This window comes from Prionailurus bengalensis, chromosome A1, assembly GCF_016509475.1.
Source record: "Prionailurus bengalensis isolate Pbe53 chromosome A1, Fcat_Pben_1.1_paternal_pri, whole genome shotgun sequence".
Taxonomy (NCBI): Eukaryota; Metazoa; Chordata; class Mammalia; order Carnivora; family Felidae; genus Prionailurus; species Prionailurus bengalensis.
The window spans coordinates 214,579,893-214,594,736 of record NC_057343.1 but is presented as its reverse complement, the minus strand read 5'-3'; the positions used below and the strand labels follow the sequence as shown (position 1 = coordinate 214,594,736).

At 36.2% G+C, this 14,844-nt stretch overlaps 1 protein-coding gene across 1 annotated transcript in view; it reads right to left on the bottom strand.

Moving 5' to 3' along the window:
• The window catches only part of ZFR (zinc finger RNA binding protein), an 86,228-nt gene that overhangs the window by 56,036 nt on the left and 15,348 nt on the right, over positions 1-14,844 (bottom strand). The window contains 3 exon segments of the mRNA XM_043600399.1: positions 4,987-5,205; positions 7,161-7,305; positions 8,904-9,186. Of these exon segments, the coding sequence (XP_043456334.1) occupies positions 4,987-5,205; positions 7,161-7,305; positions 8,904-9,186 (647 nt within the window).

Sequence of the window (14,844 nt, the reverse complement as noted above, 5' to 3'; positions counted from 1 at the left end):
AAAAATGCCACTTAAATGTAACCTCATGAATTATGTATCATAAAGTAAAAAACAGGGTAACAGCAACAGCATACTACAATGCTGGATGACCAGGACTTGCAGTTTTTTGCTTTTCTTTTTTTTAAATTGAGAATCCACAGTATGACAGGCAGTTTTCCAGACACAGTGAAGTCTCAAAACAGGTGTGTTAAGGCAAGTATCTCCTTATTTGACAGATGAGAAAACTGAGGCTAAGAGATTGTGAAGTACTTTAAACACTGAGTTATCTAAACCACAAAAATAACCAGGTTAAGCTTACTATTTACAAAATAATCTCCATCTGTACACATGTAGTCTAAAACTAATAAAAGGCAAGCTTAACTATAGCTTACTACTTAATCTCCTATGAACACTTGCAAACAATCGTACATTTCTTGTAAAAGCACTGTAGAAAAACAAATATAAGGCTGCATCTTTAAGTAAAAGCTCAATTTTTGAGGGCTAAAACAGTTTCAATTAAAAAGTACTCTTATTTAAAATGCTTATCAATTAGTAAGTTAAATAAGCTGAAATTTTAAGTGTAAGATATCACAAACAAAAACATACCACTTCAGCAGAAAACTCAGCATGCTACAAGTCACCATTTAGTACATACCAATATTCTAGAACTCATCTTAATGACACCAAAAAAATAGCTAACCTAAATTGTAGCTGATATAAAACTGCATATACAGAACTCAGACACCCTAATAATGACTCTTCTGGATGACAATTTCACACTGTGTATTGCATTTTTTTCAAGTGCATACCCTTCGACACAACAGGAATTTCTAGGAATTTATCTTAGGAAAACAACGGACAACTACACAAATCTTTTCATACAAGGATTATTTAACTCAATGTCGTTCTTAGCTTTTCCCTAATACGAAACCAAGCATCCCAAGACACAAACTCTAAAATCTATATAGTACATCCATACAATAAAATATCACGCACCCATTAAAAACTACGTACTTCTAAACGTAGATTTTGATTTCTAAATACTATATTAGAAATCACAGCTCCTTTGTGAAATGGCTGATTGTGAGACTTGGGCAGGAAATGCTTTAAGTGTATGTATCAGCAATATCTTACTGTGCCAAAAACGAAATAGGGGCTCAAAGAATAACGATGCCAAGTCCAAAAGGCTCAGGAGCTAGTTTGAAATGGATCCCACTGGCCAAATTTGGGAAAATGTGTGCCTCAAAAAGAAAAAAGAGAATAATGAATTATACTACAATGAATAAAAAAGAATGAGTCCACAGTAATACTAAAAAAGAAGGAATAGGGGACTCTTCCTTAGAGAAGAGTGCTAAGAATCAATGTAAAAGGATTTTACATCCACCATCATTGAACTTGATTCAGTTAAGAGATTTTCAAAGGATCTAACACCGTAGAGTGAAGAGTAGTTGGGTAATAGGCCCATAGATTACTCAGTTACTTACAAAGTGAAAAAGGTATCCTTAAAATGGAGAGTTCTGATAGTCATTATACCTGGCTGGCATCACCAACACAGAATTTATAACATTACTTATGTGCTCTTGATGTGATGAGATACAAAAGTTCACTTAGGTAGTTTTATTGACTAAAAAGCTGTCATAATCTAAGCATAAAGAAAAATCCAGATTGTGGGATATTCTATAGGACAACTGGCCTGAACTCTTCAAAAATGTCAAGGTCATGAGAGACAAGATAAAAATAGATTATTCTACATTAAAGAAAACTGAAACTAACAAGGTATAACAACCAAGTACAATCCATGCTCCTTGATTAGAATCTGAATTTAAAACGAAGCACATGGGTGCCTGGGTGGCTCAGTTGGTTAAATGTCCAACTTCGGTTCAGGTCATGATCTCATGACTTCTGAGTTTGAGACCTGCGTCAGACTCTGTGCTGACAGTTCAGAGCCAGAAGCTTGCTTCGGATACGGTGTCTCCCTCTCTCCCTCCCCCTCCCCACCCAAATAAATAAACATTAAAACATTAATGTTAATTAAAACATTAAAGAAAAAAAGAAAGAAAGAATAACTTAAAAAAAAAAATGGGGAGCCTGGGTGGCTCAGTCACTTAAGCACCTGACTCTTGGTTTCGGCTCAAGTCATGATCTCCTAGTTCTTGAGCAGGAAACCTGCATCAGGCTCTGGCTAACACCACATAACCTGCTTGGGATCCTCTGTCTCCTTCTCTCTGCCCCTCCCCTGCTTGTGCACATTCTCTCAAAATAAACAAACAAACATTAAATAAATAGATAAGTAAATAAATAAATAAATAAAACAAAGTGCAAACACACCAAACACCTAGAAAGCCCAGCCATAAAAGACACTTGAGGACAATTAAAGAAATTAGATAATATCCATGTTCAATTTCGTTTTATGATACTTGCATTTGGTTATGTAAAAGAATGCCCTTATTCTTAGGAAATACATGCTGAGGGGCACCTGGGTGGCGCAGTCGGTTAAGCGTCTGACTTCAGCCAGGTCACGATCTCGCGGTCCGAGAGTTCGAGCCCCGCGTCAGGCTCTGGGCTGATGGCTCAGAGCCTGGAGCCTGTTTCCGATTCTGTGTCTCCCTCTCTCTCTGCCCCTCCCCCGTTCATGCTCTGTCTCTCTCTGTCCCCCAAAAAAGAAATAAACGTTGAAAAAAAAAAATTAAAAAAAAAAAAAAAAAGGAAATACATGCTGAAAAATTCTAGGCAAAGCACCAGGTCACCTGCAACTTGTAAATATACTGCTGAACCATTTGAAAATGTGTTTTGATAAAGCAAATATGATAAAATATTAATTAATAAATCTAGTTAAATGGTATATAGGACACTTGTACTATTTTTTCAACCTTTCTGCAAAATTAAAATTTTCTAAAATAAAAAGTTGGGGAAAAACAAATCAAAAGGATGATATATTTTAATTTAATGACATGAAAGAACATTCACAATGAGAAAAAAGCCAATTAACAAAATAATATGCATTAGACAAATTCCTTTTTATAAAAAAAAGGTATATACTGTATATGTATATTCCCATGAAGAAAAGACAGACATGCACCAAAATGTTAATGGCAGGAAGTATCTAGGAGTAGATGTCCAATGATTTAATTTTTTCTTTTTTATCTATAGTTCCTCGTTTTAAATGTATTTACATGTATTATTCATGTAATATAGCAGTAAATAAAAACAATTAACTTCATCCTGTGTAAGATTTATTCAAGCAACTGAGACAATGGAAGAGAGAAAAGAGAGGGAGGAGAACATGTAAGAGAGAAGCAACAATAGGAAAGAATACTATTGTACTCCTTATTTTGCTGAAGTTAATGTGGACATTTTTAAAATATGTGCCCAGGGGCACCTGGGTGGCTGGGTCGATTAAGTGTCCAACTCATGATTTCAGCTCAGGTCATGATCTCACAGTTGTGAGAGTGAGCCCTGCACTGGTCTCTGTGCTAGGCATGGAGCCTGCTTAAGATTCTCTCCACCCCCCCCGCCCCTCCCCCACCACACACACACACCTTCTCTCTCAAAAAGAGAAAAACAAAACTTTAAAATGTGTCTAGTCAGATTCCACTGAAATAATTCCATATGCAGTTATAACTTATTAATCAGAGATAAAGAGAGGCAGAAAAGTATCTTGGCAATCCTAGGAATCACAGACCTAGGAATAGTAACATTTCCTCACTCCTAATTCATTCCTGCATGGTTGCCACAGTTAACTTAAAACCTGCTCCTACTGCTCCTGTTCTGCAGATTTCCTCTTTGGCACCCTTTTGGCCCATAAGACTATAACAGAGCCTACAAGGCTTTTCACAATGACATTTCTAGCCTCATATCTTGAGATTTACCCCGTGTATCCTGTATTCCAGCCAGAAAAAAAAGGTTTTCCTAAATACTCCATGTCTGCCTAACTCACCATTATATACCTAGCACCCAGCATAAGCATTTAATTTTGCATAGGGTAAGAGATTAAAAAAAAAACAAAAAAAAAAAACTCTGAAAAAAAAATTTTTTTTTAATTCTGTAGTTAGTCTTCTAACACCAAGCTACAACAAAGTATCAAGAAGAACTAAAATTGCCCATATTGCTTTAAATCCTCCATGGAACAAGATGGGGTATTAAGAAATAAACTGCAGAACAAAACAAATCATACAGTAATGCAAGGTTACAGATATACAAAAAAGCAACATGTCATTTTTTTTTTCCCCAATCCAAAAAGGTGGTTTTATTAAAGCACGGGGACAGGACCTGTGGGCAGAAAGAGCTGCCACAACATATGATTTTAATCACTGAAACACTACAAAGTACCTCAGCTAGAAATGAGAAAAGCAGTGGACATAAGTAAGATTTTAGTGATTATATTTCTCTCACTATAATGATTACTTAAGGAAATACATACTTTCCTTAATAAGATAATAAAAAAAATATATGATTATTTAAGGAAAATAAAGCTACTCTGTCCTTCTAAGAGACATGTGTTACAGAACAATCTTATGGATGTTTACAAAAGCTACCTAATATTTTCAAGATTACTTATTCCTGATAATAAAGATAAAGAAACAGCTCCCTGACACAGCTGAAATAAATACAATTTGTCAGTGGTAGTCCCTGAATGTCAACCTTAAGTTTTCAAATTCATTTGGAAAAGTCAGGAAAAAAAAAAATGACCATGTAAAACACTAGGTGTTATTTTCTCTAACTGCAACGCTAGGCCCAGGACTCATGACTACCTTTCAAATGCCCAAAGAGCATTTTACATTGCTAAAATCTCTTAGCTTAAAAAAATAAAAATAAAAAAACAAACAAACAGTAACACCACCACCAACAAAAACACAACCTAGGGTATGGTCTATTTGTTACATTATGCACATATAACAACAACTATCAATTAATTCAATTCTGGCTACTGGGAGGAAGATCATTCCATAAAACAAGGTAGTTTCTAGTAACTTGTTTACTCATTTAAACACAGCTTATCCATCTTACCAGAATAAGTAACTGCCGTGGTACTGTAAGTAGCACTCTGGGTATAAGATGGCACCACAGTAGCTGCAGCTGCTACTGGCTGTACGGTGGAAGATACAGGATAAATGGAGAAAGTAGTGGTAGCTGGACTTGGTGTGGCTGGTTTTATGGCTGTCACTTGTCGAGTCTGCTGGGCTTGTGTATACTGAGTTGCACCTTGGCTATAACCTGCTTTGGGGGCTAAAATGGGAAAGAGACATCAGAAAATTAGAAGGGTGTACCTTGGTATTTTTTCTAATTTTCAAGGATATTGATAAACTAAGTATAAACATCAACTGCAAATTTGATGCTAGAAGTTTTTTCTTAGCACAAGGGTTGAAATTCTTACTACCAATTAAATAACACATCTATATAAATTCATCTAATATCCCATTCTCAGATGCTTTCTATGTATTTCCAAAATGGCATTTTGTCCAAATTTACAACTAACTGAATAGCAGTACTACTTAAATAACGTTTTTAGAAAAGGTGTGTGTGTCGGTGTGTGTGTGTATTTAGGCTAGTCAGTCTAATTTGAGCATTATGCTTAATATTAGGAATAGTGAGCCTCAAATATGTATTTCAATTCACAATAAAAATTTCATTGTTTAATTACGTCAACTTGTTCAAATATACTTCATCACATTTTTATTAATTCTAATTCATCCATAGTGAACTTCAGTCTAATTTCAACTCATAAGGTGACACTGACTTAAATCTTCAAATGTCCAATGGCTTGAGTGCAATTGTTCTCAAATGGCTAATATTCAGGTTTCTGTTGCCTTTGACCATGTTCAAAATATTTATTTTGCTTTAAGAATCTTAGGAACCTTATGCTTTAAGGATTTTTTAAACTGTATGCTTTAAGAATCTTAGGAACCTTATTATTAAGCCCTAAATTAATAATTAATCATTTATTAACAATCATTAAGGCATACAAGTCTAATTCCTGATAAAGGCCCAAATATCAGAGGGCCAGTACCTTATGCTTAGTTTAGTAAAGGCACCTTAAATAAACAGCAGTTCAGTTTATAAAACTGTTATCTACATGTAATACGAAACTTGATCCACACAACACACAGATCAGGACATTTTACAAAAGGAAATTAATGTCCAAGAGCTAAATGACTTACAAGTCACATAGTCAATATCAGACCCAAGACTAAACCAAGGCTCTTTTGACTCTTAAATACAATCTAACTTTGATAATTAACTAGGAAGTTCACTACAGATCAGTGTACTCACAAATCATTAAGAACAAACTATAAGAAAAATCAGTCATAACTATAAAAATATTTGTATACCACTTTTAAGAGACTCATAAAAATCTGAGAACTAGAAGTACCCTAGAGAGATCTGGATCAACTACCTCAATTACTAATAAGAGAACAGAGACGAAAAGAGGTAAAAATCACTACCCACATTAGTGGTAAAGTCAGTACTAGAGGCTAGTCCTACTTTTTCCTAATCCAAGGTTCTACCCACACTCTCACAGTCCTTCAAAAATAATTAAAATAAATGAACTGTCTACTTTTCTGAACTCAGCTGTTTTTAAAAGTTTTCAATTCAATCTCTATTAAAAAAATCCATCTTCAGGGTGCCTGGGTGACTCAGTTAAGTGTCCGACTCTCCATTTCAGCTCAGGCCATGAGGTCACAGTTCTTGAGATCCAGCCCTGTGTGGGGGTCTGCACTGACAGCACAGAGGCTGCTTGGGATTCTCTCTCTCCCTCCTTCTCTGCCGTTCCCCCCAGTTGCACTCTCTCTCTCAAAATAAATTTAAAAACTTAAAAAGGTGGGGGGCCTCAAAGGGTCTCCACTGGTTACACAAAGGCAGGCAGCAATATGTTCTGAGCATCTCTAGTGAAGATAAGAATGTGGCCAGAAATTATCACCATAACTCCTTTTGTATAGCTTATTTCACAGCAGGAAGAGAACTGTAAGAAAAGGGCATGATTAGGATTTGTCCCCATGGCCTTCTCTCTTTGGTACTCAAAGGCATTACAACAGCAGAACAGAGAACAAGGCTAAAACCTGCTTCTTTTTAAGTAATGTAACACAATGACCTTAGATGAACTCAAAAGGGTACCTTCATTAAACACAGTGAACAATTTATTTTAGTAGTTTTCAATGAAACTGTATGCTAATAAAACCCACCTGTCTGATAGTAGGTTTCAGCAACAGAAGGCTGAGGCTGGGCAGCAGCTGCTACGGCAGCAGCCGTTGCTGTTGGCTGTTGGTAGTACTGCTTACTATCATAAGCTACAGCAGGAGCGGTGGATCTTACATACGAGTACGAGTCCTAAAGAAAGGCAATAAAAGAAAGTCTTCCTGTAAGTAAAGTGGCAGGAAAAAAAACCCAACTCTACTATATAAAAGTGTAATAAAGGAAAACAACTAACTACAGACCTATATATAAGAATCAAATTCAAAACAAAGGGCAATCATTTTGGACTTCAAATAAGGTCAAAACCATTTCAAGCAGCATGTTTAACTTTCACATCAGAAAAAAATCACTGAAGCATTTAAAAATAATGCCTATCTTTAAAAATGGATCTCATAGTAAAGACCACCTGTGTGTTCTAAGCTTTGACTACTCTGGCTTTCTTTTCATTCTTTACCACTATTAACAACATGATGAGTAGCAGCTTCTGGGTGGAGAGGAAAGGGGAACTCAGGTTCCAGGAAGAAAGAACACCGTATATAAGTCTCCAAAGCAGTGAAGATCAAGGTGAGCTGGGTGAACTCTGGCACTGCATAAACTGAGGAGGGGGACATGCAGGTGGAAAGGCTGAAAAAATAGGCAAGGCCCAGAAAATGATGGGTTGCATACACCCTATTAAAAACAATGGATTTATTATATTGTGTCTCTGGACATAATAAAAACAATCACACATGGCAAAAGGAATTCTGAGTTTAGTAACTTGCCCAATAGTAACAGAAAATACTAATGTTATGATTCACATGTCAATTCATTACTGAACAAAATAAATTTATATACTTTAGAAAGAATATAGGAAAACTAGGCAAAGTCCAGAAGGATCTGAGTTTAAAAACAGATCCTAGGGGAGCTGGGGTGGCTTAGTCAGTTAAGCATTCAACTCAATCTTGCATGAGTTTGAGCCCTGTGTAAGTCTCTGTGCTGACCCCGCTTGGGATTCTCTCTCTCTGTCCCTCCCCCAACCCCTCCCTCAAAACAAACATTTAAATCAATCAATCAATTAATAAATAAATAAATACAGATCCTAAAAGCAAATAGAAAATGGGTTACTAAAACATGAGGACCAAATTTAGTAAGTAGTAATTTAGTGTCATAACAAACATAGTACTACTATAAAAGGGAATTAGATCTTTGGGTCCCCAAAAGACTGAACCAAAAGCAACTAAATGAATAAGAGCAGTCATCAATTTGTTACATACCAAGAAAGAATACCTTGAGCGGAAGAATGTACAGGCAACAGTTTTCTGTCCTTGTTAAATTTCAAGAAAACACTATGTAACTTGTTTGGCCTATATAGCTTAGGCTCATGGTTCTCAAAAGAGGAGACACAGCCTGTGTTCCAAATGGATGAATAATGCCATAATACAAACAAGGAGCATCTTCACTATGTCTTCATTTTTCTGAAAACCTTGGTTAATATTTAACCAGTAATTAATGGAAAATATTTTTAATTAAAGCAGACACAGATACAAAATGGAGTTGAATGGACTCAGGGGAATTACTAACATAAAACTCACTGCAAGGATGCCCCTAAATTACCTATGAACACACACTCACTTCATCATTACAGGTAGATTTCCGAAGACCCAAGTTCGAAAGCACTGGCTTGGACATTGTATCACACACTATGGCCATTGAAGCATGTATGTCAAGACTACTGGAACCAGTAGTTTTCTTACCTGGTAGTTCTGTGTAGTAGCTGGGGGTGGTGGTGGTGGTGCTTCTTGTTGTCTCTGGGTATAACCGTAGTCAGTTGCTGTATGTGCAGTGGGGTAGCCTCCATAAGCAGCAGCTGTTGCAGCAGCTGCAACAGCTACTGGAGCAGGCCTGGCAACTGCAACTGTGGCGGCCGCTGGTGCATAGGCAGCAGTAACTGTGTGAGCAGCTACTGGAGCCTGATGGACAGTGTAGCTAGCAACTGTAGTTGGATGAGAGTAGGCTACACCCGAAGCTGGCTGCTGGCTATATTGTGGAGTAGAAGAATAAAGATAATACAATTTAGTTGTAAAATCTAAGCATTTAATAAAATACAAAGCACATTTTCAAGAAATTTAATCACGGGCTACAAAACACCAAGTATTTGAACTCAATAAACCTCCTAGTCAATACCGTATTTGTTACTGTTGCATAGTTTTTATTCCTTAATTTTAAAACATTGGACAGTCACACATACTACGCTTAAGATCATGGACCATATCACAAAGCAGGGATGACAAACTGGGATAAAAAGCAGTACTAGGAAGAAAAGAAAAACTGATGAAACTAGGAATTTTAAAAAATATTTGTTTGTAAAGTTCTTTATTCTTGTTCTATAGTTAAAAAAAAACTCTACAAAGAAATCATGTTAAAAATATTGAGTTCTAACTCCAATTACAGAAAACATTTAAGGGAGAAACTATTACTTATTTGACATAAGAAATACTTCTGATACCCTAGGGCAGTACTTATCAACTGGAGGAGATTGTGCCCTCCAGGAACATTTGGCTATGTCTGGAGATAATTTCTGATGGTCAAATTGCAGAGGAGGTGGTGGTGATTGATGTGTGCTACTGGCATCTAGTGGGTAGAGACCATTGATGCTGTTACTTATCCTACAATAAACAGGACAACTACCCACAACAAAGAATTATCCAAAGAATGGCAATAGTGCTGAGGTTGAGAAATCTTGCTCTAGGGCACAAAACCTACAATGGACTATCTATGATTTTAGATAAATTACCCAAGTTACAGGCAGCATTTCATTACATACATTTATTTTTCTCTTAAAAATGTAGCACATGTTGCAAAAGAAGACCTAAGTCAGATGCTTTTCAATCATAACCATTTAAAACATAAAGAGGCAAAAACATTTTTCAAAACTGTAGATCAAATAAATTTCCAGCTAAAGTTCTCAGAAAAATGTTTAATTTTTAAATTGAGAGTCTATGTCATATAAAACCAAGGCTTACAGATGTTAGCACATGAAAGTGTATTTGTTATTCTAATACACTTAGAATTACACTTAAGTTTTATTATCAAGGCAGAAATGCCTTCTAAAAAAAGGAAAGCCCCAACAGTTATTTTAGCTGACAGGTTTTAGATGACCGTAAGTTTTAATATGAGCCAACAAGTTAAGAATAGCTAAGAAAAAAAATACCCGACGTAAGCTGAAGCTGCACTAATAGAGTGTCTGATTCATGGGTTATAGTACAGGATATTCTTCACTGGTGTGCACAATACCATACAAATATGGCATACAATTAAAATTTGGGGCCATCACATTTTAACCATATTAGGGAAAACACTGATAATTATAATGTACTCAAAGGGAATCAATATGAAACTTATAAGTATGGGTATTATTTCACATAAAAAGTAGAGGACCTGGGAACATTCAGTCTAGAAGAGATGACTGGGGAAGATATGAGAGCTGCCTTCTAATAGAAGAGACTTACTCCATGCTGCTCCAGAGAACAGAACTAGAACCAATGGATGGAAGGGTGGCAGATTTCAGCCCAATATGAAAAAGAAAAAAAAACAAAAACTTAGAACAAAGTCCAAAGAAACTCTTATAATTTATATTTGGAAGAGGTTTTCCACATTTTGATATTAAAAATAGCTAATAATTTCTACATATATGACAACTGAAAGACAGGAAAAGGGAAATTTAAATAGTGGAAAATTGGTTTGGGATTGACATTTTCTATGGATAATTCCACAGCCTTAAGAAAAAAATGCCAATAACATATTATACTTCTTCAAAATTCCTAGAACTGAGAAAAAGAATTATATTTAAAATATAAATACACCAGTTCTGTGAAACTTATATTTAACATTTACTGATAAAATTTCACACATTCAGACTACACTGCATAAAAGGGGTTTGTTTATATAAAAATTTAGATAGTCTTGGACTCCTATACAGTTTCCATTCACCCCACGCTATTTATCAAAATATTTGTTCACACTTCTTGATCCCCAAAACTTGTCCTACAGGACAAAAAAGAGTGGGAATAGAATAGGAACGTTAAGTCAATTTGACTTATACTGCCTCTGATCCTTAAAAGACCCTGTGACTGAGAAAGGGAGGACAATATGCTCTGGTTTAAGCCCACTGTCCCCTCATAATTATTAACAGTACTCTCTCACACCCATGTGTCTTGGCTTGAACAATAAATCTTATAATCACCCTTCCCAGTAACCATATAAAAAGTATGTCAATACCTTTAGCAATTATCATAAAGTACATGCCTAGGGCTGCCTAACCCAACTGCTCTTAGCCAGATACCTACCCATCATCTGGGCTGAAACTATATCCTCTACCAAAAGCATCATGATGAACGATGATCTAGTCCCAATTCCCAGGGGTTTAAGGGCTAGGGCAACTGTCTGCTGTTCAAAATAAAGATTCTCTGGTTATCTTAAACCCATCTGGGAAATTCTTTTTCAACTTGAAATATCCTTAGAAAAACTGGGGCGCCTGGGTGGCGCAGTCGGTTAAGCGTCCGACTTCAGCCAGGTCACGATCTTGCGGTCTGTGAGTTCGAGCCCCGTGTCAGGCTCTGGGCTGATGGCTCAGAGCCTGGAGCCTGTTTCTGACTCTGTGTCTCCCTCTCTCTCTGCCCCTCCCCCGTTCATGCTCTGTCTCTCTCTGTCCCAAAAATAAATAAACATTGAAAAAAAAAATTTAAAAAAAAAAAAGAAAAACTGCCTTTAATGTGATGTATATGACCAGCCTGGACCATACCAATTCAATTAAATATCTACTGGCTAAGTCTAAATAAGTAAGTAAATTTTTAAAAATTCAAGTTCAAATTAGTTTAAGCAAAATTAGTCTTCGGTCGAAATATTTTATTTTTATTTATTTATTTTTTCAACGTTTATTTATTTTTGGGACAGAGAGAGACAGAGCATGAACAGGGGAGGGGCAGAGAGAGAGGGAGACACAGAATCAGAAACAGGCTCCAGGCTCTGAGCCATCAGCCCAGAGCCTGACGCGGGGCTCGAACTCACGGACTGCGAGATCGTGACCTGGCTGAAGTCAGACGCCTAACCGACTGCGCCACCCAGGCGCCCCAGGTCGAAATATTTTAAACCAAGGATTGTGCCTACTTTGGAGTGTTAGAATAAAAGGTCTTAAATTATATCCCTACATAAAATTTAAGGCTTAATGGTCATTAATTTTTTAAAATAAAACTGGACAAGTAATTAAGAACCCAAGTCTTGTAATAAAAATTTATTTGTGAAATGAGAAGACTTTCATTTTCATTCAGAAGAAGCTTCCATTTAGATAATATCCTTTGTGAATAAATTAAGTCTAATAAACTTCAGTCAGTTTTAAACCAGGACAAACTAAATAATTAACCACAAAACAAACATATAAAAATATGTGTAAGCAAGGTTATGAAATACTTGAAGAATCAGACATAAAATGGAAAGGTATTTCTCTTGGGGGTTGAAAAATAAAATATTTAGGGAATTATTAATATTAAAGAGTAATGACACTCTTTATATTCTCGGACTTAAACTGGAGGTTAATGGCCAGCTTTCTCCCCTTCCTTACCAGAAAGTGAAACCAACCAGAGACCTTACCACAACAGATAGCTGACCAAAATCACCAGATAGTTGGAAGAAAGCCTACTATAAACTGCAAAAGAAACAGGATTGATCCAAAGAAAATGAATATCTCAAGGCAACAAACAAGAATTTAAAAAACTCTGATTTATCCATAAAATAAAAACTTTACACTCTGGTAGAAGATAAAGTTGAGGGATACAGACAAGATCAGAATATGAAAACTAGAAAAGAGAAGATAATCTAGGAAGTCCAATATCCAATTGGAAAGAATTCTGAAAAGAAAAGAAAAAACCAAATAAAAGAAATTAAGAAATAGTATTTCCCATTCTGGAAGGGAAGCATATATTTTCAAATTTAAAGGGACTACAGAGTGCAAAATTGAATGAAAGAACTACATCTAGAGACATATAGCATTTTACAACACTTCAAGGTTTAAAAAAAAAAAATCTTTCAAGTCTCCAGAAAGAAAAAAAAAATAAGTCAGCTGTATACAAATAAATGAAAATCAGACTTTTACTGATAACACTAGTGGCTAGAAGACAGCAGACTGTCTTAAAAAGTCAAGGAAAGATGATTATTAATACAGAGTTCTGTACCCAGCTAAACCATCAAGACAGAATTATTTTTTTTGACATTCAAGAACTGAAAGAGTTTACTACCTATACACCACCCCCCTCTCTGAAGTAACTAACATGAGGGTGTACTTCAATAAAAAATAAACCAAGAAAAAAAAAAATGAGATCCTATAAACACTGGATCCAAATCCAGGAGAGAGGAGAGGCCAGGTCAGCAGCTGTGCAGCAGACCGACACAGGCAATGAGCTTAGACTGTAAGTAAAAACAGTATAGAGGCCTCCAGGAGAGAAATGTCCAGGAAAACAGGATTGGACAAGGGACAGTATACCAGGATCCTGGAAAAATCTTAAGATACAATCAAGGCACCAAAAAGATGGGGGGGGGGGGTGGTAATGAAAGGCTTCAGCAAATATGAAATTGCTCAAGAAAGGCATGATCCTGGTAAAAGACACCACAGTTAAGCAATCAGTAGGATGTAAAAAACAAACATCCATTTGAACTTGAACCTAGGAAGATTGTTCTATTAAGTGGCACAGGGTTGTAAAAATGGAACAAACATATTAGAAATGATAATCGTACACCACCACCACTTGGCTCCACAGTAAGTACTACTATTTACAATCATAAAAGAATAAAAGTTTTTGCATTAAAGCTTCAGAATCAACCTAAATTACAGAAAACAAACTACGATTACAGAATATAACATAAATGTTAATCACAAGTACAACCACAGCTAAGTTGGGGGATGGGGTGGGGAAAGAGGGAAAGTAAAGCACCAGAGTTCCAAGATTCTTTTCCTAAAATAGAGAGTACTGAGAAACTGACTACCTTTGATGGAAATGGAGTGTTGAAGTAAGAGAAATAGGCATATCAATGAATTTGGAAGGAGAAATGAGAAGCATGAGAGAGTATGTACTAACTCCTGACTGTAGGAAGGACTGTAGGAAGTCAAAATATAATGCATAAAAAAGTTGATAAATTAAGATACAGAGAAGCATATGATTTCATGATATGCAGGTTAGAAATAAAACCAGAATGCACTAAAAGTAAGGGTCTCTACAAAGTGGAACTGGGAAGAAGGGAGAAGGAAAATAAGGGAATTTTTTCATTAAAAGCCCTTCTATACTATTTTATTTTTATTTTTTTAATTTTTTTTTAACGTTTATTCACCTTTGAGACCGAGAGAGACAGAGCATGAACGGGGAAGGGTCAGAGAGAAGGAGACACAGAATCTGAAACAGGCTCCAGGCTCTGAGCTGTCAGCACAGAGCCAGATGCAGGGCTCTAACCCATGAACCATGAGATCATGACCTGAGCCTAAGTTGGATGCTCAACCGACTGAGCCACCCAGGCGCCCCCTATTTTATTTTTGATTACAGTATTATTACTCTAGGGGGGAGCATGAAAGTATTGGAATAGAATTCTCAAACTGGCAACTTGAATAACCGACGAACCACCCACCACAAATTTAACATACTCCTAATTTCT